The sequence below is a fragment of the Myxocyprinus asiaticus genome, chromosome 24 (assembly GCF_019703515.2).
Source record: "Myxocyprinus asiaticus isolate MX2 ecotype Aquarium Trade chromosome 24, UBuf_Myxa_2, whole genome shotgun sequence".
NCBI lineage: Eukaryota > Metazoa > Chordata > Actinopteri > Cypriniformes > Catostomidae > Myxocyprinus > Myxocyprinus asiaticus.
Genome location: NC_059367.1, coordinates 29,453,474 through 29,478,553, shown reverse-complemented (window position 1 = coordinate 29,478,553; position 25,080 = coordinate 29,453,474). Strand labels below are relative to the sequence as shown.

Here is a 25,080-nt window from a genome sequence, read left to right as displayed (position 1 = left end):
CTGGCGGTCAGTGTGCGCTCCTCTCCGCTCCTGCCAGATAAACTTCTGCGCTTCCAGAAGAGACGGACAGAAGAACCGGTGCTGGTTTTAACTGCTCAGTCGTGAAACGACCAAGGGACTATTGTGAGACATTTGTGATATTCTCCTCGAGCTGTTTGCGGTGGAAGTAATCGCGTTTGTTGTGGATTTTACTCTCCTGATATTTTGAACTAAAAGTGTTATGCGCTAACCGTTGGGGATCTCTGAAATTCTAAGGTAACAAAAACTCGTTGAGGTTCAATTTCCCTTCAATATACAACAAATCTTAGAAAAAGACTGACTTTGTTGGTTTGTTTGTTTTTTAGTTAAATAAACTGCAGTCTATGTAATATTGTGTATAATTAAGCACCTTTTGGAAACATATTCGACTGTGCCTCAAAACTAAACATTTTTGTCAACATACAGTATGCGCATTAGGGGCCGTTCACACCGAACACGTTCATGCGTCCGTCTGCGCTGTATTTCAATTATTCAAGTCTTTGACTGTTGCGTCGCGTCTCTTGGAGAAGTGCCGCGTTTTTAGACGCCAAGTTAACCTGTAAAACGTGCCTCGAGACACCTGCGTTCTGTTATTGTATATGTATGCGCTGCGTCTAACTTTGTTTTAGCGCCAGGACGCGTTCGGTCTGAAGTTGAACAGCCCCTTACAACGGTAGAATCAAGATTACCGTTCGAATCATCGTTTGAATCGACCTCAGCGTTCGAATCGATGTCTATGATTTGAATCACTGACATGTCATTAACATGTATATTCTTAATTAACACAATATCCTCATTGTGTTGTAATAATGTTTCAGGCATCAGTTGGAGCACCAGGATTTAATCTGTGGGACAGATATGGAACTTTAGCTTCATTCCTCACATATGCACCATCTCACCTGGAGTGAATTCGCCTGGTTTTAACTTTACGCTCTTCCAGCAATGGTGGGGCACTTACATTTACAAGCTATGGATGAGAGTTTGAAAGGAAAGAACCGGGAAGGACTACTCGATAGTCCGGATTCAGGATTTCCTCCGAGTCCCAGCCCGCCCTTCTATTCTCTGTCGCCAGGGATCCTTGAGTCGAGGTCCGGCAGCTGTTCAACACCAACTGAGCTGCAGGGATACAGCAGAAAGGAGAGCCGGCAGGGTAAACTGGTATGCATTAATCTAATGAAGGTGATATTTACCCAAGAAGGACATTCTTTGTTGGTCCTGGAACAACATTCATATTGACCAATAGGTGCCCTCTGATTTTAGTGGTTGGGGTTGGGTTTGGGTTTGGGTTAGGGTTAAGGCAGGACCAACAAAGAAGGTTGATCCAGAAGTATGCCCTACAGTTTTGGTGCATACAGTCACTTGTGCATGTTCGAGGTCTAAATGGATGCAGTCAGCATGAAACAGACAAATTAGAAGTTATACATCTCAGTAGATAGTTTACTCTTAAATTTGCATGCACTTTCTAAACGCAGCAAAGGCTGTGTAAATTTGCTTTTTTTGCTAGGCATTTACCTGTAACTTCTCATCTGAGTCGGAATGACTAGTTTTAACGAGCAGTAATTAGGTTGCGTACCCATTGCATAAAGATGTATACTTTAACATTTATTGTAGGTAAAGCCAATTCAAAAGATCATGTGGATATGCAGTTTGCGTCAACACAAAACGGACTGTTGGCAATGTGGAGGCATACAGCCAGGGACAAATAATTATAAGTAATAGGACAGAATCCTGAAATAGGAAGGGCCTCAGGTGCCTGTGCCTATGGAGACTCACTAATGAACAGAGGATGGTAAGGAGGAGGGCAAGAGAGAGAGAGAGAGAGAGAGAGAGAGAGAAAGAGTTTCTGTAAACAAGTTGACCTTGTGTTTGCTGAACTTGAATGTGGTATCTGAAACTGATCTCTATGTCCCTCCTTCCTCATAGCAACCTTTAAAAGCACATACACACATGTGCACACACACACATTTCATACCAGTACAGTATTACTCGACAGCACATGTTCACATTACAGTATAATGCTGCATGCACAGACTGAGACTGGGTATAACCTAGACTAGAGTCTTATTTCTGCCTCTGAAAGGTTAAATAGCCCACTAAGCTAGCACCGTCTGCATATGACATGACAATACATTCAAACCTACGTGCCCTTTCAAATAGAACTAGGACTACTTTACCCTAATGAAAACCTCATGTTACTGTCTGTAAGAGTAACCGCAATACTAGATTTGGATTAGCATAGAAAGAAAACCTCTTCCAACACTTCGTAGATGCGTCTTCTATCTAGGGCAGGAAATTAGGTTTTCCCTCGGGAAGCACAGCTCAGTTGACAAGCCAACTCTGTGTCAAAGAATTTAAAAACAACAACAAAAAACACTGTTACTAAGAAGATTCCAGGGTTCCATCAACTGTTAAAGGAACTGTTCACCCAAAAATTAAAATTCTGTAATTATTTACTCACCCTCATGATGTTCCAAACCCATATGACTTTCTTCTGTGGAACTCTTTTGAGAGACGTTAGGCAGAAAGTTAGTCTTTTTTTCCATACAATGAAAGTTAATTGTGATTGAGGCTGTCAGTCACTGATATTCTAACATCTTTTGTGTTTTCCATGGGTAAAAAGAGAGTCACGCAGCTTTGGAATGACATGAAAGGTAGGCTGGGCGATATGGCAAAAAAATGAAATCTCTATTTTTTTCAAACTTAAGGACTTTTAACTTTTAACTTAATTTTGAAATGTACATAACCTGGTTAGAGAAATCAAAGTTCCCTATCTGTCACTCACTCGACGTTGGTGTCGATGTAGTGATACTAGGGGTCACTCTTGGGAGCCCGAGACACCTCTGGTCTTTGATAAAAGGCCAATGAAAATTGGCGAGTGGTATTTGCATGCCACTCCCCCGAACATACGGGTATAAAAGGAGCTGGTATGCAACCACTCATTCAGATTTTCTCTTCGGAGCCGAACGGACATGCTCATTGAGCTGAATAGCACTGTTCATTCACCTCTGCTGGATCTGATGGCGCATTTCAGTGGCTTCTCCCTCCTCTGCACTGGTGCACTGCAGAGAACGCCCCTGGGAGCTTCGGCAGAAAAACTAGAGAGTATATTTTCTAAAAGAGCGTTTTTCCCCTCTAAAAGTGTATATTTCTCTAAAAGAGCGCACACACGGAACGTCTTTTTAAAGACGCGTCTTTCTAAAGATGCCTTTCCGTTCGTGTGTTATTCCTGGTTGCGGTCGTTTTCTCTCAACTTCGGATGGTCATGATTGCTGTCTTTCGTGTCTGGGCGTGACCCACACGGAGGCAGCGTTTATGAATGGTTCATGTTCTCACTGCGAGAACATGACCATGGCAACGTTGCGGTTGCGGCTTGCTTTCGTAAGGAAGCAAGCCACCCCAGCGGCTCCCCGCCTTGGTCCTCCTACCTACAGGTTTGAGGTCAGCGCGGCTGGCGCTGGGGGCGATTTGGGGACCTCAATGGGATCGCCTCCGCCAGGTATCCCCCCGTGGACCTCCCATTCCCCAGCATGCTCGTCTGCCCCAGTCGGGCTTCCGGATGAGTTTGCCGGCTCATCGCACGGCGAGTCTGGCTTCTTGTTCGAGGCCCGCGAAGATGATGAGCTCTCGAGCGCAGCATCGGAGAGCGGGCTTGTCCAGTCGGACGCAGAAGCCTCAGCTGGGCTTCCCCCTTCGGGGACGGTCGCCCAGTTACAGGCCGATGCCGAAATGACGGACATGCTTTCCCAGGCGGCCGCGAGCGTCGGGCTAGAGTGGAACCCTCCGCTCTCCCCTGAACCCTCGCGGCTTGATGATTGGTTTCTGGGCTTGCGGCACCGCTCAGACCAGCCGTGCCCCGCTCCAGTGCCATTCTTCCCGGAGGTGCATGAGGAGCTGACGAAGTCGTGGGAGGCACCTTTTACTGCCCGACCCCGACTCCGCAGTTCCCCCGCTCTCACTACCCTCGATGGCGGGGCGGCCAGGGGCTATACGGCGATTCCCCCGGTGGATAAGGCGCTCGCGGTGCACTTATGCCCGCAGAGCGCCGCCACCTGACGTGGACGCCCTAAGCTCCCCTCCAAGCCCTGTAGGCTCACGTCGTCCCTGACGGCCAAGGCCTACAGTGCTGCTGGACAAGCCGCCTCTGCCCTGCACGCCATGGCTCTCCTGCAGGTCCACCAAGCCAAGGCACTGAAAGAACTGCACGAGGGTAGTTCCGCCCCAGATTTGATGCAGGAACTGCGCTCGGTGACCGACCTCGCCCTCCGGGCGACGAAGGTCACGGCGCGGTCTCTCGGGCAGACGCTAGTGGTCCAGGAGCGCCAACTGTGGCTCAACCTGGTAGAGATGGGCAAGGCCAACAAGACATGGTTCCTTGCTGCCCCCATTTCCCAGGCGGGCCTATTCGGCGACACCGTTGAGGACTTTGCCCAGCAGTTCTCAACGGTAAAGCAACAGACGGAGGCAATCCGGCACATCCTGCCCCGGCGCGGCTCAAGACCCCGCACCCCGTCTGCTCGTCGCCAAGGGCATCCCCCTACGGTGACTGCACCGGCTCCGCCACAGCCCGCCCCTCCGGCCCGGCCCCAGCGTGGAGCCCACCGCAGGAAGCCGACGCCACCCGACTCACAGCCGGCACCGAAGAACCCACGGAGGTCTTCGAAGCGCCCCTGAGACGGGCAACCCAGGGACGAGGGAACCCACTCACGTGGAGGCGGGCATGGCGCCACGGGACACACCGCGTGGCCATTACTTCGGTCTGTCACCGTCTTTTCAGCCCTTGGACCGACCTCTCGTTTCTATGAGCAGGTGTTCCCCTAGAACTGGTCTCCAGGTGCGTCGTGGTCATGACAGATGCCTTCAAAACGGGCTGGGGTGCTGTTTGCAACGGGCACGCAGCCACCGGCCTCTGGACGGGTCCGCAGCTGCGTTGGCACATCAACTGCCTCGAGTTACTGGCAATTCTGCTCGCCCTTCGGAGGTTCCGGCCGTTGATCCAGGGCAAGCACGTGCTAGTTCGGACAGACAGCAATGCATTGGTAGCATATGTCAACCGCCAAGGCGGTCTGCGCTCCCGCTGTATGTCACAACTCACCCGCCGTCTCCTCCTCCGGAGTCAGCAGCACCTCAAGTCGCTGCGAGCCACTCATATCCCGGGCAACCTCAACGCTACAGTGGACGTGCTGTCACGGCAGGAGAGTGGAAACTCCACCCCCAGGTGGTCCAGCTGATTTGGAGTCAATTCGGTCAGGCACAGGTGGACCTGTTCGCCTCCCAAGAATCCTCCCACTGCCCGCTCTGGTACACCCTCACCGAAGCTCTCCTCGGCATAGACGCACTGGCACACAGCTGGCCCCCTGGCATTCGCAAATTCGCGTTTCCCCCAGTGAGCCTACTTGCACAGACTCTGTGCAAGGTCAGGGAGGACGAGGAGCAGGTCGTCCTGGTAGCATCCTACTGGCCCACCCAGACATGGTTCTCGGACCTCACGCTCCTCATGACAGCTCCCCCCTGGCAAATTCCCCTGAGGAAGGACCTTCTTTCTCAGGGACAGGGCACCCTCTGGCACCCGTGCCCAGACCTCTGGAATCTCCATGTCTGGTCCCTGGACGGGACGCGGAAGACCTAGGTGGCCTAACACCCGTGGTGGTAAACACGATCACTCAGGCTAGGGCCCCCTCTACGAGGCGCCTGTATGCCTTGAAGTGGCGTCTGTTCGCTAAGTGGTGTTCTTCTCGACACGAAGACCCCCAGAGATGCGCAGTCGGATCAGTGCTTTCCTTCCTGCAGGAGAGGTTGGAAGGGAGGCTGTCCCCTTCCACCTTGAAGGTGTACGTTGCTGCCATAGCAGCACACCACGACGCAGTTGACGGTAAGTCCTTAGGGAAGCACGACCTGATCATCAGGTTCCTAAGAGGCGCTAGGAGGCTGAATCCCTCCAGACCGCTCCTCGTTCCCTCATGGGATCTCTCCGTAGTTCTTCAGGGCCTACAGAGAGCCCCCTTTGAGCCTTTGCAGTCAGTCGAGCTTAAGGCAGAGCCCCTCTGCCCCAGTCTCCATGTTGTAGTACCTCCTCCCCCATTGGGCAGGATCTACCTTGAAGGTTCTCCACATGGTTGGAAAGACCATGTGATGTATTTTTCCACTTAAATATCCCCCCCCTCTCTGGGGTGAGGTGTGGTCTCCGCGGTGTCCTCCCCTTGGGAGGGATCCCCCCGACTAGACCTGGCGGCCCAGTCGGATAATCCCCCTTCTTTTTTTAGGGAGTGGAAAAAGAGAAGGGGAAAAGAGGCCACGACTGGGTTAAGCCCGGCCGTTCGACACTCATAACTGTGTTTGGGGAGGTTATGTGTCGACCTGGTGTGCTGGCTATGAGGCACACAGCAAGTCTGCCCACCACACACCGCCAGTTCACGTAACACAGTTCAGCCTTGTGGCGTTTTGTATAGGGACCCCTAGTGTCACTACATCGACACCAACGTCGAGTGAGTGACAGATAGGGAACGTCATGGTTACTGGTGTAACCTCCGTTCCCTGATGGAGGGAACGAGACGTTGGTCCCTCCTGCCACAACGCTGAACTACCCGCTGAAATGGCCGGACCTTATATCGGCTCCTCAGCGTAAAACCTGAATGAGTGGTTGCATACCAGCTCCTTTTATACCCGTATGTGCGGGGGAGTGGCATGCAAATACCACTCACCAATTTTCATTGGCCTTTTATCAAAGACCAGAGGTGTCTCGGGCTCCCAAGAGTGACCCCTAGTGTCACTACATCGACACCAACGTCTCGTTCCCTCCATCAGGGAACGGAGGTTACACCAGTAACCATGACGTTCTTTTCATTATAGGTGTGCAAGAAAAATGCACAAAGAAAACTGCACCACACAATTGTCAACATAGTGTAAATGTAAAATAAATTTAAATCTAATAAACCCAGATGTTGAGAAATAATAGTATAAAATAAGAAATAAATGCTAAATACTTCTTAGCCAATGTAGGTATTCATTTTGATCAAAACCAAGTCTATCTAGAAAGTTATCTTGAAATCAATATCTAGAAATGATGAAGTTTATCTACAAAATACTCATTGTATATTAAACAGTTTGTATGTATAATCATAAAATGCTGCAAATAGAGTCCAGGGCACGTGGCGCCCTCTAGTGGTACACGCTGAACAGCGCAGCAATATGAAAGATTTATCATTACAATTCAACTCGCAAAATTTGTCAAAATGATCGCTTGCCAAATGTTGGCTATAGATGCAGTTCACTTGAAACACGTCACAGATCAAAGCAATAATTAGCGATCTCTATATATAGAGTATAAAAGGAACGGTGGATGTTTGATTCTCCCATTTATAGACTAACCATATGATTTGATATGAAGTGCCCGTAACTGTAAAGAAAAGATGCGCAGAACGCCGAGGCCAGTTATGGTCTTAAGCCGGTATATACATGCATGATGGACAAAGTTGATCTATAATCACATTGTAAAATCGTACTGGAAATATTACTGGTGTCTTTTATATCAGTCTCCATGCTGTTAACCTGTTACATTCATTTTGAACACGCACACATGTGCAGCTGATCAGATCGGGAGTGGCATCAAACCAAGTGCTATAAAAAAAATTATCTTCCCTATTCAGCCTTTGATGGATTGACAATATATCTAACTAAAGCATTTGCTAATATTTTTATGCAAAACCTCAATTCCTCTATTTAAAAAAATAAATAAAAAAATCTTATCAAAACCTAAATTCACATAATTGAAAAAAATTGCCCAGCCCTAGATGAGGGTGAGTAAATAATGACAGAATTCTCATTGTTTTGGGTGAAATATCCCTTTAATATCATTGAGGTTACAGTGATCTGCATTCATGGCTATTGTGCGACATAAATGCTTTGCCTGAGCATGCCGCAAAGAGCAGCTATCTGAAGGCATTTTGGATCGTATAAATGATCACCCAGAAACTCCTCTTTGGTCTGTTTGAGAAACGTGCTTGCACTTGTTTGAAGACTGCTCCAAAGTTCAGAAATAAAACTGCTTAAACTCCCCACTCAGTGAAATAGAAGGGAGTAGCATGACTTTTATTTGTGCAACATACATTTTATTTTAGATTTTTTTGCAATATGTCTTTAACACATTGGAAAGCTCTCATGCCAATGTCAACACACGATCCCTCTTCTACATTCAAAGCCATTTACAAAATCCTATTACTTAAGTGTATACAAATGTGGTCAACCCTGCAGGAAACATGCAATATATGAGGACCAAATGCTGACTCTTAAGTAATAAAAAAAAGGCATACAAAGCCATCATTGTTTGCTGCACTTTGCAGTTTCCATTCATTGCAACCTTGCCTTGCGAGGGTGTTTCCCAGCATATATATTATATGCAGTTTGTATGCTAGCAGAAAAAGATGTGTTTGCTTGCATCAACACTTTTTTCCTTTATTTTTGTTGCTACAGGTCTATTTTGAGAGTTGTTTTTGTATGCTATGTTTGAAAAAAACTCTTGCAAATCTATAGCCAATCTATTTTAGAGTCGTTGGCCTAACAGGAGCTATTGCAATCAGTTGCATAAGAAACTGATGACCTCTGTTAAAGAAGCAAAGGTGCAGGGCCTCGCTGAAACACTAGCAACCCTAATCATGAAATCAAAATTAGAATTATGTAGCATTTAATCCATGTGTTTTACTTGAAGTCATCTATATGCTAGTATACTTCTAATATTGAGAAAATTCCCTTTTAGCAGATATGCAAATTAGAGGTCGACCGATAGTGGAAATTTTTCCAATACCGAGGAGGAATAGACAAAAAAAACTATCGACAACTATTGGCATAGATTTGTGCAGATAACCAATAGTTCCAAAAAGCAACTATCGGCACCAATTAATAGGTAAAACCGATATATCGGTCTGTCTCTAATGCAAATACAAAATTTAGTCTTTCTCTTCTGGGAAACAGAGCAATAATATTGATGACTCTTGTTACAATACACAGTTTTTTATCCAATCATATGCTGCCTAGAACGAGAATGCCCCTCCCTTTGCAACTGATGTGCAAGTAGCAAATTATGATTAATGGCTGTAATGTAACTAAAGCCTATATACTGTAGTTAATTTTTTTATTTTTTAAATAAATTGGACGAGCCTTTCAATATGTCTCACCCAAACTCAAAAGGAAGACAGAAGACATACACTCTTCAAGTAATTTCATGGAGTCTTAATGTAAAGCAATGAGTAGCACTTAAAAAAAGATATGATTAAAATTATGAAGACTCCACTCATATCATCATGTTGTATTTGCTAACATTAGTTAATTACATTAGTTTAAGGAGCAATATGTAACATTGACATCAAGCGTTTAAAATGGGTACTGCAGTCCAAATTCAAAATATTGGAGAGAGTTGTCTCCCCCGCCCCCTCCTCCCCAGACTCGAAGCTCACGCGGGTTGCCAGGTTGAGGACACGCAACAGGAATGAGCAAACTGACAATGGCAAGCGATGAGCCTTACACTGTAAGTTGATCAGCTAATGTATACGTTTGCAATGTTTTTATTGTTTGCAAATTATAAACCCGCTCATGTGGATTTTTTATATCTCTGTCAATGTTAGCTAGATGTATTGCTGGCTTTCATGGCTGCAGTGTGCTGTGTTTGCCCGCTAACTTGTTTCAAATCTGGCAACCCGTGGTGTCGAAATACTATTGGGAAATGGACATTTCAGTGTAGAATACACTGGCTGTAGCATTATTTTCAGAGAAGCCAGTATTTCAACTTAGCATGTTTCCTAAATCTCTGATAACATATTATGATAATTTTATGCTTTAGTACAGTATTACAAAAAATATTACATATTGCACCTTTAACATGAGCCATTACGAACAAATATGAACAATACTGTTACAGCACTTATTAATCCTTGTTAATGTTAATTGCAACATTAGCTAATGCATTATAAACTAACACTTTACAATAAGGTTCCATTTGTTAACATTAGTTAATGCATTAGGCAAACAATTATGAACAAACAATTAACATTGTTTACAGCATTTATTCATCTTTGTTAATGTTAATAAAAATACAATTGTTCAACAACATTAAATTTTTGAAATGAACACTAACCAAGATTAGTAAATGCTGTAAAAGTTTTGCTTATTATTAGTTCTTGTTAACTAATGTTATCAAATGTAACATTATTGTAAAATGTTACCAAGAATTTTAACTGTATACCTTATCAAATAAAAAATGACCAAGATTAATAAATGCTGTAAAAATATTGTTCATTTTTAGTTCACGATACCTAATAAATTTACTAATGTTAATGAATAGAACCTTATTGTAAAGTGTTACCAGAATTGATTTACTTTTCCAGTGCTTAAATAAAAGTTGATCCAAAAAAAAAAAAAAAGAAATAAAAAGCAAACCAAACAATTTAACAATAACTGGGCTCCAGACTGCGACTAAAATGGTCACAAATGCGACCAAAAATAAATGATTGCGACAATAATTTAAAATCTAGTTGCCATTGGTTTCATATGCGGCTTCAACAGATATCATCTTGTGAGTTATTGAGTACATCTTTAGAGCGCCAGTGTGTCTTGTGCCACTTTTCACCCTTTCTGTTGATGATAATAGCTCGCTGGCTGCACAGAACAACAAACACAGCACGAACCATGATGTCTGATTCCTGAACAAATTACACTTTTGTACCGGGTCTTTATAATGAATCACCCGACAAGAACTCATTTGAACGCAGGAGCTCATGTTAGCAGTTTGAATTCGAATCACTTTCTCAGTGAATCAATCGTTAGTGAGTTCAAAACTGGGAGCGCAGACATTTCAAAATAGTAGTCCCATGTGTATTTTGGGCTTGTTTATAATTAAAAGTCCAGTGTTATGTACCAAATCTTTTTTTTTTTTTTTGGATATTATTGATTGGGATTTGAGTAGCACAATAAACTGCATCTGGGATTTCATTCAATTGGCACTCTTGTAGTCTCTTGTAGCCACTTAGTCACAGTAAAGAAAGATTTTTTTTTAATTATATATATATATATATATATATATATATATATATATATATATATATATATATATATATATAATAAACTGCATCTGGGATTTCATTCAATTTGCAAGCTTGTAGTCTCTTAAAGAAACAGTAAGTCACAGTAAAGAAAGATTTTTTTAAATTATATATATATATATATATATATATATATATATATATATATATATATATATATATATACAGGGTTGGGAGGGTTACTTTTTAAATGTATTCTACTACAGATTACAGAATATATGCTGTAAAATGTAATATGTAACATATTCCGTTAGATTACTCAAGGTCAGTAATGTATTCTAAATAATTTGGATTACTTCTTCAGTAATTTTCACTTGTTTTGACTATAAAAACTCATTCTCTGAAAAACGTCTTGGTTGTAAAAATACATTCTCTGAAAAACATCTTGGTTACTGTTGTAACCTCCGTTCCCTGATGGAGGGAACGAGACGTTGTGTCGATGTAGTGACACTAGGGGTCGAACTTGGGAGCCCCAAACACCTCTGATATTTGAGAAAAGGCCAATGAGAATTGGTGAGTGGAATTTGCATGCCACTCCCCCGACATAAAGGTATAAAAGGAGACGGCTTGCATCCACTCATTCAGGTTTGTGCTGAGGAGCCGAGGTAGTCCTGGCCATTTCAGCGGGTAGTTCAGTGTTGTGGCAGGAGGGACACAACATGTCATTCCCTCCATCAGGGAACGGAGGTTACAACAGTAACCAAGACATTTCCTACCTGGAAGGGAAGAGCTCTACAAGCGCAGCGACTGGTGGCAGAGCAGAACTCTGCCCAAGGGAAGACACGGGTTTACCATCAGGGAAACTGTGCTGTGGAAAATACCTCATATGGGATTACCGACAGGGAACCACCACATATGGAGCACCTATCCCAAGTACACGGGTTGACCTGACAGGGCATACTTCACGAGTACTGGGCCTGGCATCGAATTCCTCCACCGAATTCACCTGCCACAGGGTGCTGGGTGAAGAAAGACATCCAAGGTTCGCCGGTCCTGGGAACTCACATGGACAAAAAAAGTGCACGTTATCCCCTCAGGGAGGGGAAAGGCGCTGTGTGCAAGCGGTACACCCGGCCAGCTGTCCGCATACTTACCTGTTCGTACCTGCTAACACACGGGATGAAACTGGCTCAACCTGAAGATTGTAAAATCCCACAAAGGTATTGGGTGTTGCCCAGCCCGCTGCTTTACAGATGTCTGTTAGAGAGATGCCGTTCGCCAGAGCCCAGGAGGATGCCACACTCCCAGTGGCGTGTGCTCGTACTCCCAGGGGGCACGGTGCGCCCCAGCCTGGTATGCCAAAGCAATGGCATCCACAATCCAGTGGGCAATCCTCTGTTTGGAGACAGCCTTCCACTTCCGCTGTCTCCCAGAACAGACAAAGAGCTGCTCGGAGTGTCTAAAGCACTCTGTGTGGTCCAATTAAATACGCAATGTGCGTACTGGACACAGCAACGATAAGGCTGGGTCTGCCTCTTCAAGTTCACTACTTGATCCTTAAAAGGGGTAGTGGGAACTTTGGGTACATAGCCCGGCCGGGGTCTCAGGATCATGTGAGAGTATGTCAGACCGAACTCTAGGCATGTATCACTGACAGAGAACGCCTGCAGGTCCCCAACCCTGATGGAAGTGAGCGCAGTCAGGAGGCCGGCTTCAATGAGAGGGCTTCTAGCTCAACTGAATCCAGGGGCTTAAATGGGGGCTCTCTATAGGCCCAGCAAGACTACAGAGAGATCCCATGAGGGAATGAGGCGTGTCCTAGGAGGATTCAACCTCCTGGAGCCTCTAAGTAACCTGATGACCAAGTCCTGCTTCCCCAAGGACTTACCATCTACATACTTACCTGTTCGTACACACTTTCAAGGTGGAGGGGGACAGCCGCCCCTCCAACCTCACCTGCAGGAAGGAAAGCACCGATCTGACTGCGCACCTCTGTGGGACTTTACCTCAGAGAGAACACTAATTTGCGAACAGACGCCACTTCAAGTCATACAGCTGCCTCATAGAGGAAGCTTTGGCCTGAGTGACCGCTGGTGGTAGCCCACTTAGGTCTCCCACATCCTGTCCAGGAGCCAGACATGGAGGTTCCAGAGGTCTGGGCGCGGGTGCCAAATCGTGCCCCATCCCTGGAGGTTCTTCCTCAGGGGAATTTGCCAGGGAGGAGCTGTCGCGAGGAGCGTGAGCTCCAAGAACCAAGTCTGGGTGGGCCAGTACGGTGCCAACAACACGACTTGTTCTTCGTCCACCCTGACTTTGCACAGAGTCTATGCAAGCAGGCTCACTGGGGGAAACGCATATTTGCGCAGGCCCTGGGGCCAGCTGTGTGCCAACGTGTCCATGCCGAGCAGGGTCTCGGCCAGAGAGTACCATAGCGGGCAGCAGGAGGATTCTTGGGAAGCAATCAGGTCTACCTGCACTTCACGAATCGACTCCAAATCAGCTGAACCACCTGGGGGTGGAGTCCCCATGTGATTGGGTTCGCCTGGGATGTGAATGGCCCACAATGACTTCAGTCGCTGCTGACTCCAAAGGAGGAGATGGCGGGCAACATGCGACATGAGCATAAACCACCTTGGCGATTTATATATGTTACCATCATCGTGTTGTCCATCCGGACTAACACGTGCTTGCCCTGGATCAATGGCCAAAACCTCAGCAGAGCCAGCAACACCGCCAGCAACTCGAGGCAGTTGATATGCCAATGCAGTCAAGGTCCTGTCCAGGAGCTCAAGACTGCATGCCCATTGCAAACAGCGCCCCAGCCTGACCTGGATGCATCTGTTGTGACAACGACATGCCTGGACGCTTGTTCTAGGGGAACCCCTGCCTGTAGAAATGCAAGGTCCGTCCAAGGGCTGAACGTGTGACGACAGATCGGCGTGATAGCCATGCAATGCATCCCACTGCGCCATGTCCATCTCGGGACTCGAGTCTGAAGCCAGTGCTGAAGCGGTCTTATATGCATCAACCCGAGCGGCATAACCGCCGCTGAGGACGCCATATGCCCCAGGAGCCTCTGAAATTGTTTCAGTGGGACCGCTGTACTTCCCCCCAAATGACTTCAGGCAATTCAGCACCGACCGAGCGCGCTCGCTCGTGAGGCGCGCTGTCATAGTGACTGAGTCCAACTCTGTCCCGAGAAAAGAGATGCTCTGCACTGGGGTGAGCTTTTTCTTTTCCCGGTTGACCCAAAGCCCCAACGGCTGAGGTGTCTGAGCACCAGGTCCCTGTGTGCACACAATAAATCTCAAGAGTAAGCTAGAATCAGCCAATCATTGAGATAATTGAGGATGCGGATGCCCACTTCCCTTAGCGGGGCAAGGGCTGCCTCTGCGACTTCTGAAAAGACATGAGGTGACAGGGACAGACCGAAGGGGAGGACCTTGTACTGGTATGCCTGACCCCTGAAGGCGGCAGGAACGGTCTGTGTTGAGGTGGAATAGAGACATGAAAGTACGCGTCCTTCATGTCTACTGCCGTGAACCAATATTGATGCCGGATGCATAACAGAATGCGCTTCTGTGTCAGCATTTTGAACAGGAGCTTGTGCAGGTCTCTACTCAAAGCTCGCAGGTCTAAGATTGGCCGCAACCCACCGCCCCTCTTTTTTTGGGGGTATGATGAAGTCTCGGCTGGAGGGACAGGCTCTACTGTGTCCTTCCCTGGAAGGACTGTGATTTCCGCACGCAGAACAGTGGCGTCCTTGCCTGCTAGTGAGGCAAAACGGACGCCACCGAACATGGGCGGATGCCTGGCGAACTGAATCGCATAGCCGAGACGGATTGTCCTGATGCCAGCGCAACGGGTTGGAGGAGGGCTAGCCACGACTCCAGACACCGTGCAAGGGGAACCAAGGGGACAATCGCCTTTGACATACCTGCGGATGGGGCCTCGCGACAGAGCGGAGCAGGAGCTGCCACATCGAGAGGCCTTGCATCCCAAACTCGTGGCTGTGCTGAGAGAAATGTTAGAGCACTTACCTCGCTCTGTGTACCCACCATAGGACCGGTCTGCGATGGGAGAGGAGGCTGGGCGTCCTCGTTGTGCATCACATACGCCTGATCGTGGGTATGTGTGTGTCACCGCTGGGTGTGCGAAGGCAGAGGTCTCGCGTCCGCAGCACCCCTGCTGTGAAGGGTTGGGGGGCGTAACTCCTGCAGGAGGCTCTACACTGAGGCCTAGCCGTCGGTGTTGCTGCCGCAGGTGGACGCCCTCGGCGACGAGCAGACAGGGTACTGGATCTCGACTGCCTGTAAGCGGTGGAGGAATCACGCCAGGGCAGGATGCACCTCCATCTGCTTCTTGACTGCCGAGAACTGCTGGGCAAAGTCCTCGATAGTGTCGCGAACAGGCCACCTTGAGAGATGGGGGCATCAAAAAAGCGGCATCACTCATCTCCACTGGTGGTGCTCCTGGACCACCATAGTGGACATTGCCTGCCCGAGAGCGTCAGGCTGCGATGTCAGTCGCTGGGCACAGCTCCTGCATCAATCCCGGGTCAGGACTACCCTCGTGCAGCTCTTTCAGAGCCTTGGCCTGGTGGGCCTGCAGGATGGCCATGGCATGCAAGGCGGAGGCGGCATGTCCAGCAGCACTGTAAACCTTAGCCGTCAAGGACGAAGTGAACTTACAGGCCCTGGACGGGAGCCTAGGACAATTCCAACAGGTGGCGGCGTTTTTGCAGGCACAGGTGCACCGCAGTCGCCTTCTCCACCCAAGGAACCTCCGTGTACCCCCTGCCCGCCCCGCCATCGGGGGTAGTGAGAGCTGAAGAACCCAAGAAATGGGACCAGGCAGTAAAAAGGTGCCCGCCACGACTTCGTGAGTTCTTCATGCACCTCCAGGAAGAACGGAACGGGGGCAGAGCGCGGCTGTGAGTGGCGTTCTGAGCCCAGGAACCAATCGCCCAGCCGCGAATGCTCGCAGCTGCCTGGGCAAGCATGGCCATCAGCGCCACGTCGGCCTCTGACTGGGCGCTCCCTCCAATGCTGTGATCGATACCTCATCCTCGTCACAAGCCCGAATGAGACATTAAGCCCACCCTAGGGTGAGCTGCCTGACTCACCCATGAACTCGACCGGTGGAAACGAGCGTGCTGGGGAATGGGAGGTCCGTGGGGATTCACCTGGCGGAAATGCTCCCATTAAAGTCTCCAAATCGCCCCCAGCGCTAACCGCCGCGTCCTTGTGCATGTAAGCAGATGGGGAGCAGATGGAGTGGCTTTCTCTCTTATGAAAGAAAGAAAGCCGCAGTCGCAATGTTGCCATGGTCATGCTCTCGCAGTGAGAACATGAGCCACCCACAATCGCCAGGAACAACCAGGAACTGCACGTAGACGGAAAGGCATCTTTAAAAAGATGCTCTCCATCAGTGCTTACTCTTTTAGTGAAAATATATTCTTTTATTTCTCTCAAGGTAGCTGCTGAAATTTTTTTTCTCTTTTTCTTCTTTTATAATTTCATACATATTTTCATCACAAATTATATTTTCAGCATAACAAATACGAGTGAAAAGTTTTCATGAATTTCAGAATTTGTTAGTATTTGGTGTGTGCCACTTTTGCTTTAATGACAGCATGCACTCAAGCTGGCATGTACTCCACAAGTTTGTGCAAATCCTGATGATTCATGTTATCCAGCATGATTAGATAGTGTTCCAAAAAGCATCTTGTGTGCTTGAATGGATGCAAAGAAATCAATGTTTCATACAAAAGGAGTTAACATGGTCAATGTCACAAATTTGCGTATTTGATTAGTTACCTAGAAATTGTGCAGAATCTTAAAAATGTCTTCCAGTATTTTATGTACAGTAATTACTTTTCTTCATTTAAAAAAATCACAATCCTAAAACGTTCTGTTTACTACCAGGTTTAAATGAAAGAAACCCCAGATTTATGTGATCTCAAGAGGTTTGGACCCCACTGTACAAAAAGGAACAAAACAAAAGATGAACAATCAGCGGTCGCAGTTAATAAAAAATGTCATGCATCTAACAGTGTGCAGCATTTGTTCATGACCAGTGTGTGTTTTGCCCTCCCCTCAAATTAACTGCATGAGTGCGAGATGGTTACTTGAAAAATATGCGGACCACATGACACAAACAGTCTGTAAATATAGTGTGGCCACAGTAATGATAAACTCTGCTCAGTCTTCAATTTCCATTGAGAAGTTAACTTATACAGTAGAGCTTTCTGGTCCACCTGCACTTTTGGACTTCCAACCACTCTGTCCTGCTCCATGAACACTGAGCGCTGTCTCTCGTGTGACCGTATGTCTCCTGGGTTTGTGGTGGTGTGATGGCACATTGTGTAACAAGCACAGTGGACACAATATCCATTCTGGATTTAACACAGGGGATACAGAGACTCCCGTTACATTTGTACTTTCTTTCTTGTACTCATATGGCACAGACATACACTGGGGTCCAAAACTCAGAGACCACACTGAAAATCTGAGATTCAAAATGTAATTTAAGCCAGTTAAGACAGAGCATTTTGAAAAAATTTAAACTAAGAGACGTTATGACATAAAATGAATAAGAATTTTTCAGAATATGCCATTTTTCTGGGTCACTAATCAAATAAGCAAATTGTAAATATTGTCCATGCTAACTCTATAGTACTAAAGTCAGATTTCTTTGCATCCACTGAAGCACACATTATGGAACATTCTCAAATCATGCTGAGATAACATGGATCATCAGGTTTGGCACAAACTTGTAGAGCCCAGGCCAGCTCGAGTGCAAAAAAAAAAGCATACCAAATAGAAATGTTAGGGGGAAAAAATGCTAAATATAATAATTTTTAGGGATGCACCGATGTATCGGCCACTGATATTTATTGGCCAATTATTGACCAAATTAAAACAATCGTCATATCGATATAAGCATGAAAACACAGATATAAAAAACAGATGGTTTATTTATATTTAATTAGTAACACACTTTGTAAAACTCTGTGAATTCAAATGCACAATCCAGAAATATTAATAGCCACAATATGTAGAAGGGTTGACACTCCTAAGAACATGTAACATTTTTATTCTTTCTCTTTCTCACGTTAATGCAGAAAAAAACTGCATAAACAGACGTGACATTTGTGAAAGCGGCACTTACCTTCAGGCTACAAGATGAGGGAAACCATTCAAAACGCTTTGAAACCAGCTGACTTTGAATTCTGAGATGTCGGAAATGATATATTGTATACTGGAAATTATTTGTTGTTAGAACAGTAAAAAAGCTTTTGTAATTCTTTATAAATTGTTAAGTATTTCTAGGTAAAACAGTGATCGGAAGTCAAAATAGGTTAAGTGGCAAAATTTCATTTTTGGTATCTGCCTATAGTTTTTTGGTATTGGCCAAAAATTTTCATATCGGCACATCCCTAATAATTTTTATTGATTCTCTCAGACTTTTGGATGTCAGACTTCTCCATTACATTTGAAATTAGTTTTAGGAAAGTTCTTAGTTTGTTCTGAGTTTCCATTTTGGTTGAATAGAAATAATTAATATACTGGTATGTTTGTTGACCCAGTGCCGTTGTATGTCTCTGAGTGTTGCTCAATCAAACCCCAAAAAATTATGAAATGTTTGAAAAAAAATTTGTAATATATGAAATGTAACTAAAAATATAGGTTATTGTTGTTAGAATATCGATACAGTATCTAGAGCTATAATAGCACAGTACTTGAAAATATCCGTATTTCCCACCACCTAAAAAAATTTGCCAGGTCAGAGTGTCATATGCAATCTGTGTTGAAAATCTGACAAATGACAACTGCTTTGATACAATCTAGTTACTACATATGGAACAGCACAGTTCCTCTGACTTAAACTGGTTAATCAGAACTAACATCCAAAGACTTCAAACAAAACAGTGCAGACTGTCATCCTTTAGTGTAGACATGTCAGCAGGTTTCCTGATTTATTGGATGTGCAAGTTCAAAAATGTTCCGCTTCAGCTCAGGAAGAGCCCATGTTCTCTGTGTTACCTCAGATCTTAGCAGAGGATCTGCTGGCAAGGAATTCATTTTTATTAGGTGTCAGAAAGAGACAGTGAGAACAAGAGCATGTATGTGCTGGCACAGAGGAGGGTGGCGAGTGTGCACGTGGTGTGAGTGTGTGTGTTGATGGCTAGAGCAGGTGAAGGCACAGACTGCTCTGGCTCCACACACTGCTGCATTGTCACCGTTTGTCTGACCACCAAATATATCAACAGGGAGACAGACACACATGCACACAAACTGCACTACTTCAAAGTTTTGTCCGATTCTTTAGTCTCATTATTTAAGGTATTGGAATCTAATGGACTAGCTGGACTGAACTATACTTTTATGTGGCACTAATTTTAAAACAGATATTTGTTAAATTACATAGCAAGTAAAATGTCCCAAATTAGACTCACCAATCCTCAACTGCCATACAAAATATGAAGTGAAAAATATCACACTAGCAAGTGTGCTGCATGGCTTACAGTGCTGAAATTCAGTAGCCTACTACAGCATGATTTTAAGTGTGATACTGCTTTTAAACAACAGTTTTATAAATAAGAAGTTTGTTTGATATAATTTAACTTACATTTTAGACACAATATGGCCAGTTAATTTGTATATTTTTCATTTGCAAATGAAAATGGTTCCCAAAGAAGCTTAAGCAGGATCAACACCAAGCAGCGCCCAGCTAGCAAACAATTTTATATTAAATATCAGCACTCTTGGAATACTTTTTGTGTAGTCCAAATTAGAGGCTGGAACTAACTTTTGTATAATTTTTATTATTACTTATATATTACTTATACGTATATATACATTTTTACCACACAAACAAACAGCTAAGTCCAAAAAGACATCAAAACAAGTAAAGTAAGGCTGTGGCACAGATATTGCAAAAAATCTGTGTTGCTAAACACTGAACTTACAAAGGACGAACCTCTGATTTTGAAAGATATTAAGACAGGAAACATGTCCCAATCTACTGCATGAGTTTTTGATATTTGGGACATTTTGATATTCTGGTTATAATGAGATTTAGCTAAATCACTAATTGATGTTTTTTTTTATGTCTCCGTTTAGCTGCCATACTTGCTCCTGAACTCTCAAGTTCCAGATGCCAAATCACGCATGTACCCTGTGGTCTATGGAGAGAGCATTGAGGTCAACCCCAAACCAGAAAAAGAGATCAAGTAAGTGATGTTATAAAGCATCAGCAACTAGATCCAAAGCTAAAACAAATGCTCATGCTACCCTTGCAATATTACGGAGCTCTTAAGAGGACAGGGAGGTAATACATTTTCTGAAATAGTTGGTGTTCCCTCGCAATATGTTTTGTGTTACCTCAAAAAAATATCAAAAATATTTTGGGTTTCGTTCACAATAGTTTTATCCGTCCCTTACAAAAATTAACCATGGTTTTACAAGAGTTACCATAGTTGAACTATGGTATTTTTAGTAAAACCATAGTAAACCCAAAATTGACCATGATTTTACTACAGTCACTATAGTTGACCTATGGTATTTATAATAAAACCATAACCACAGAATTTACCATGGTTTGACTACAATATATTTGATATAAATACCATGATATAATAATGTAATAATAATGTAATAATACAGGACAACCAAAACTATGGTAATAAAAATCATAAACATTCTGCCAAAAAAAAAAACAACATGGTTAGTTTTACTATAGAATCACCATGGTTAATTTGTGGTACATGGTTTTTAAAACCATGGTTCTCACCACAACATTTTTTTGAGAATTTAAATTTAAAATCTACTTTAGAGAACCCATTGTTAGTTTTTGCAATGGCATTTCTTTTTGCTGAAAACCATGATTTTAAAAACCACACTTGTACCACAAATTAACCATGGCGTAACTGAAGTAATACTGTAGTAAACATGTTTTTTCCTGTTTTATTACTATGGTTTTATACAATAGCATGGTTAACATTTGAGAGTATGCAAAACTATTGGGAGGGAATGGAAAACCTTCTGTGAGAGAACACAAAACTATTTCCCTTACTGTCCTCTAAGGGACATCATATTCTATGATTTGTTTGACTGATGAATTTACTGTATGTCAATTGATGCCCATCAGGTTCAACTCTGCAGTGAAGTATGCTTCAGACAGACACTTCCGCGATCAGGTGTACTGTGCCCAGGTCCCGACCGCCACGTCCTTCAGTGAGACAGTGGTGGCGGTCCAAAACCACACGTGGCGTAGCTACAAGTCAGAGGTTCACTTTGAGCCACGGCTCAGGCCGCTACACTTCCAAAGCACGGCCATCGTGTTCCCCAAGCATGCCCGGAATACATACCGCACCACGCTTAACTACAATGGCAACAAAAATGCAGCTGGTCGACGATGGTTTGTGTCCACAGTCAGACTGGAGTCCACCGAGGATGCCAGTCCATGTATCATTTACACAGAAGACCTCTGAAAGAGGTTTGTTATCGTTCCCACAATTAAAAAACTCCCTTTTTAGAGCTTCAGTGAAAGTGCTTGGACTTGAGCAACAGGGCTCTGTTACTACTACAACCCTGATTAAAAATGGATGGCTAGAGACTTCAAAGAAAATAAAAGAGGAAAACTAAGTCAGTGAGGGCCATTTTGTTCTCTTGCTTCCGGAGAAGTTGGTACATGACAAAGGGAATCTGGTGGAGTTGTGTCTGTGCAGTCTTCTTTACATGTCGCAGTATACTTGTGTTATGTGTTAGTAATGTATTTATGTACATCTGAGTTTTTTTATGAATAATGTCCAGTCAAGCCAGTCAGGAGGGGGGAAAATCATTTGGGCCGAAACTGTTTCTGATGTTTGCTTATTCATAGGCCTGCACGGAATCTGCACATGCAGAATTCCACAGAATTCGAACAAATGTCAATTACAAAATTCTACACATCCCCCACCCTTTTTGTGTTTTAATTCAAATCAAATATTATTTGCCAGTACATTGAGGGAAGCAAGGTAAATTCTGGTACCTTGCACGGTACCTTTTTAAAGCTAAAATGTATGAATTTTGCCGAATTTGATAAGGTTATTGCCTACAAATACAGTAAAACTGTAATACTCAGCTTTATTTAGGCAATTTTACCATTTGAATTCTACAGGTTTTCTCCCAAAATAAGTACAGAAATATGTAAAAACTGTACAGATTCCATGCGGGCCTAATTATTTGTCTGGGTATTGGCAATTCTTGCAAATGCTCAAAGAGGACATGCCTGACTATAATTAAGATTAAATGCTGCCATATTTTATTGCTATATTTTAGGATAAAGACTGTGGACGAGAGAGCCAGCACAAAGTAAATTGGGATTAAACCCAAAATTTTCAGAGAATTTTCAGAGAAAATATAAACTTTATTTGAGTTGCACTTATGCTTATGTTTTTTTGTTGTTGATGTTTTTTTTACCAAGGTTATAAATGTCTTGGTATGAAAAAGGGCAAATCAATGAGTAAGAGCACTTAAAAGGTTGGACCAAAGATTCTGCCTTAAATATTTCCTCCCTTTCTGTTTGTACCTCAGAAAATGAGTTTTAGAAGCCGCCCAGGGTTTTGACATTGTAATAATTCAATGGCCAAAATATGACCTGAACTCACAAAGCCAACCTGGTCTCAAAGAAGAACCTTACTATAACTACATTTTTGCAAACTGACTTTTATGTGCAAAATTCTACATTTCGTTGCAGTGTCCTGGTGAAATGAACACTAGAGGCGCTACAACAGCTGTGCGTTTTATTCACTTTCACATATCATGACTGCAACAGTTGATTATGACTTTATATTAAAGGAAATGCAAGAACGTAGAGAGAAGTTGTATTTGAAATGAATAGATTGGTTGAGCATGTTTTATGGGACAATTGAGCACATTTTGAGGGATTTGTGCTGGTTTTGTGAGAAAGTTTCTTGTCAGGTTGCCGCTATGAATCAGAATAGTTCATCTGGAGGGGACAAAGTTAATTTATCTCATGACATCTGAAGACTATGTGCAGTCATCTGATATACTTTCTGACTGTATGGTTGGATAACCTCTGGTTTCGAGAAGTAATGAGTATTTTATTCTTTCTTGTTTTTGGAGCCAAATAGTTTCATCCAAAATCTTGATTAAGTGAACTGTTACCTCCAGCTAATGCATTTCCTCTTTAATGTGTAACACAATCTCTTTTGTGTAGAGGAGAGGGAAAACTTTCTGTTCTGACTGGCTTTAACTTCTGCTCTTCTTTTTAGAAAGTAATGAGATATAATGCACAGATACTTCAAGAGGGAGATTATGACTAAAGCAGGCAGGCATTGGGAGGTGTTAGTACTTTATGTCTGTCTTGTGTTTGGACTATACATTTTGAATTCTTTAAAAGCTGAAAGTGGAATTGTAAATTTAGATCTTTTACCTCATTAAAAATCTCTCGTTTTGGCTTGTAAAAAGTTTTTTTTTTTTTTTTTTTATGATGGGGATCCTCTGTTGCATGAAAATAGCAGCATATTTTGTATTTTAATGACAAAGAAAAATGTATGTTTAAGTCTGTAATGGTATATGGATATATTGGAAGCGTTGAGAGGAACTACATGGCAGTAAAACACAAAAGGTTCTGTCAAAACAATATAATACAGTTAACTAGTACATCATGCACATATATTCCACGACATTACTGGAAAACACACATACCATAGATGTTTAGCTGGTTTAGAGTACTTAAAGGGAAAGTTCACCCAAAAATGAAAATTCTCTCATCATTTACTCCATCCCAGATGTGCATGACTTTCTTTCTTCAGCAGAAAACAAATTAAGATTTTATGACTCCACCATGTCTTCAGAAGTGATATGATAGATGTGGGTGAAAAACGGATCAATATTTAAGTTCTTTTCACTATAAATCTCCACTTTCACATTCTGAAAGTGAAAGTAGAGATATATAGTAAAAAAAAGGATTGAAATGTTTTTTTCTCACCCAAAAGGATTGCATTGTTTCAGAAGACATATAATAAACCACTGGAGTCGTATGGATTACTTTTATGCTGCCTTTATCTGCTTTTTGGAGCTTCAAAGTTCTGGTCACCATTCACTTGCATTGAACGGATCTACAGAGCTGAGATATTCTTCTAAAAATCTTTGTGTTCTGCTGAAGAAAGAAAGTCATGCACATCTGGGATGGCATGAGGGTGAGTAAATGATTAGAGAATTTTCATTTTTGGGTGAACTATCCCTTTAACCAATGCCTGCAAAAAGCATTAGCATTTCATGAGAAATCCACAAAGTGTTGATAAGATGTGAAATTATAGGGGAGGCATGTCTGATAAATCACTCCTTACAGTATGTGTTGGAATGGTTTACTTGAGAAATGATGGACTATTGATAAGGAATTTTAGCAATGTGTTGAAAGCCATGCAGAATTATTAAACTGGAGATGAGGGGAGAGCTTTTATTTTTTCATGTGTATGAAATTCTATTATTACATTTGTTTGATGTAAAAATGCTCTCTGCTAACTGATCAATCTTTGTTTCGTTCCCTAACACGATGAATTGTATGTAAAATACTTTCCTGTTGTATATGTGGCATACATTTTTGTATAATTCCCAGGTTAATGATCTTCTTTTGGGCAACAAATGAGAAAATAATTTAAGAAAAAAAAAAAATGTATATCCAAACTGAATAAATAAAAGCACCAAACCTTAAAATGCATGTGTATGTTTATCTTTTAGTGTTATGATGAACTTGATGAAATCTATTATTAAGGTAAGAATGAGCTGTCACTGTTTTCCATGTACGTTATCACTTATACAGCAGTTTCCAACCAGGTCAAATATTTTCCAGCTTAAGATGAAATATTGTTCCGCAATTAAACTATCATAAAATACAAGTGCTGGCAAAACAGCTCTCTGACCTGCAGTTCTCTAGCAAGAATCTGAAGACCTTGAGGGAGGCAGTAAATATCAGAGAATATCTCATTTTAATCCATAAATTCAGGCTTGATTTAGGCTGT

The 25,080-nt window shown here is 43.5% G+C and overlaps 1 protein-coding gene across 3 annotated transcripts; it reads left to right on the top strand.

Moving 5' to 3' along the window:
* LOC127414780 (refilin-A-like) lies at positions 1–24,761 on the top strand. 3 transcript variants are annotated; one of them, XM_051653077.1, is made up of 4 exons: positions 1–123; positions 837–1,176; positions 20,174–20,283; positions 21,201–24,761. In XM_051653077.1, the coding sequence occupies exons 2-4, from the start codon at positions 961–963 to the stop codon at positions 21,541–21,543; spliced, it is 669 nt and encodes a 222-aa protein (XP_051509037.1). In that variant the 5' UTR covers positions 1–123; positions 837–960; the 3' UTR covers positions 21,544–24,761. The 3 variants fall into 3 exon arrangements, with proteins under 3 accessions (XP_051509037.1, XP_051509036.1, XP_051509038.1); XM_051653076.1 differs by having other exon boundaries at positions 7–255; XM_051653078.1 differs by lacking the exon at positions 1–123 and having other exon boundaries at positions 1,065–1,168.
* Positions 24,762–25,080: the final 319 nt, after the last annotated feature.

Coding starts and splice junctions, on each gene's coding strand:
- LOC127414780 (XM_051653077.1), top strand. CDS start 961: ATGGTGGGGCACTTACATTTACAAGCTATGGATGAGAGTTTGAAAGGA. Junction 1,177..20,173: donor AGAGCCGGCAGGGTAAACTG/GTATGCATTAAT, acceptor GTCTCCGTTTAG/CTGCCATACTTGCTCCTGAA. Junction 20,284..21,200: donor AAACCAGAAAAAGAGATCAA/GTAAGTGATGTT, acceptor GATGCCCATCAG/GTTCAACTCTGCAGTGAAGT.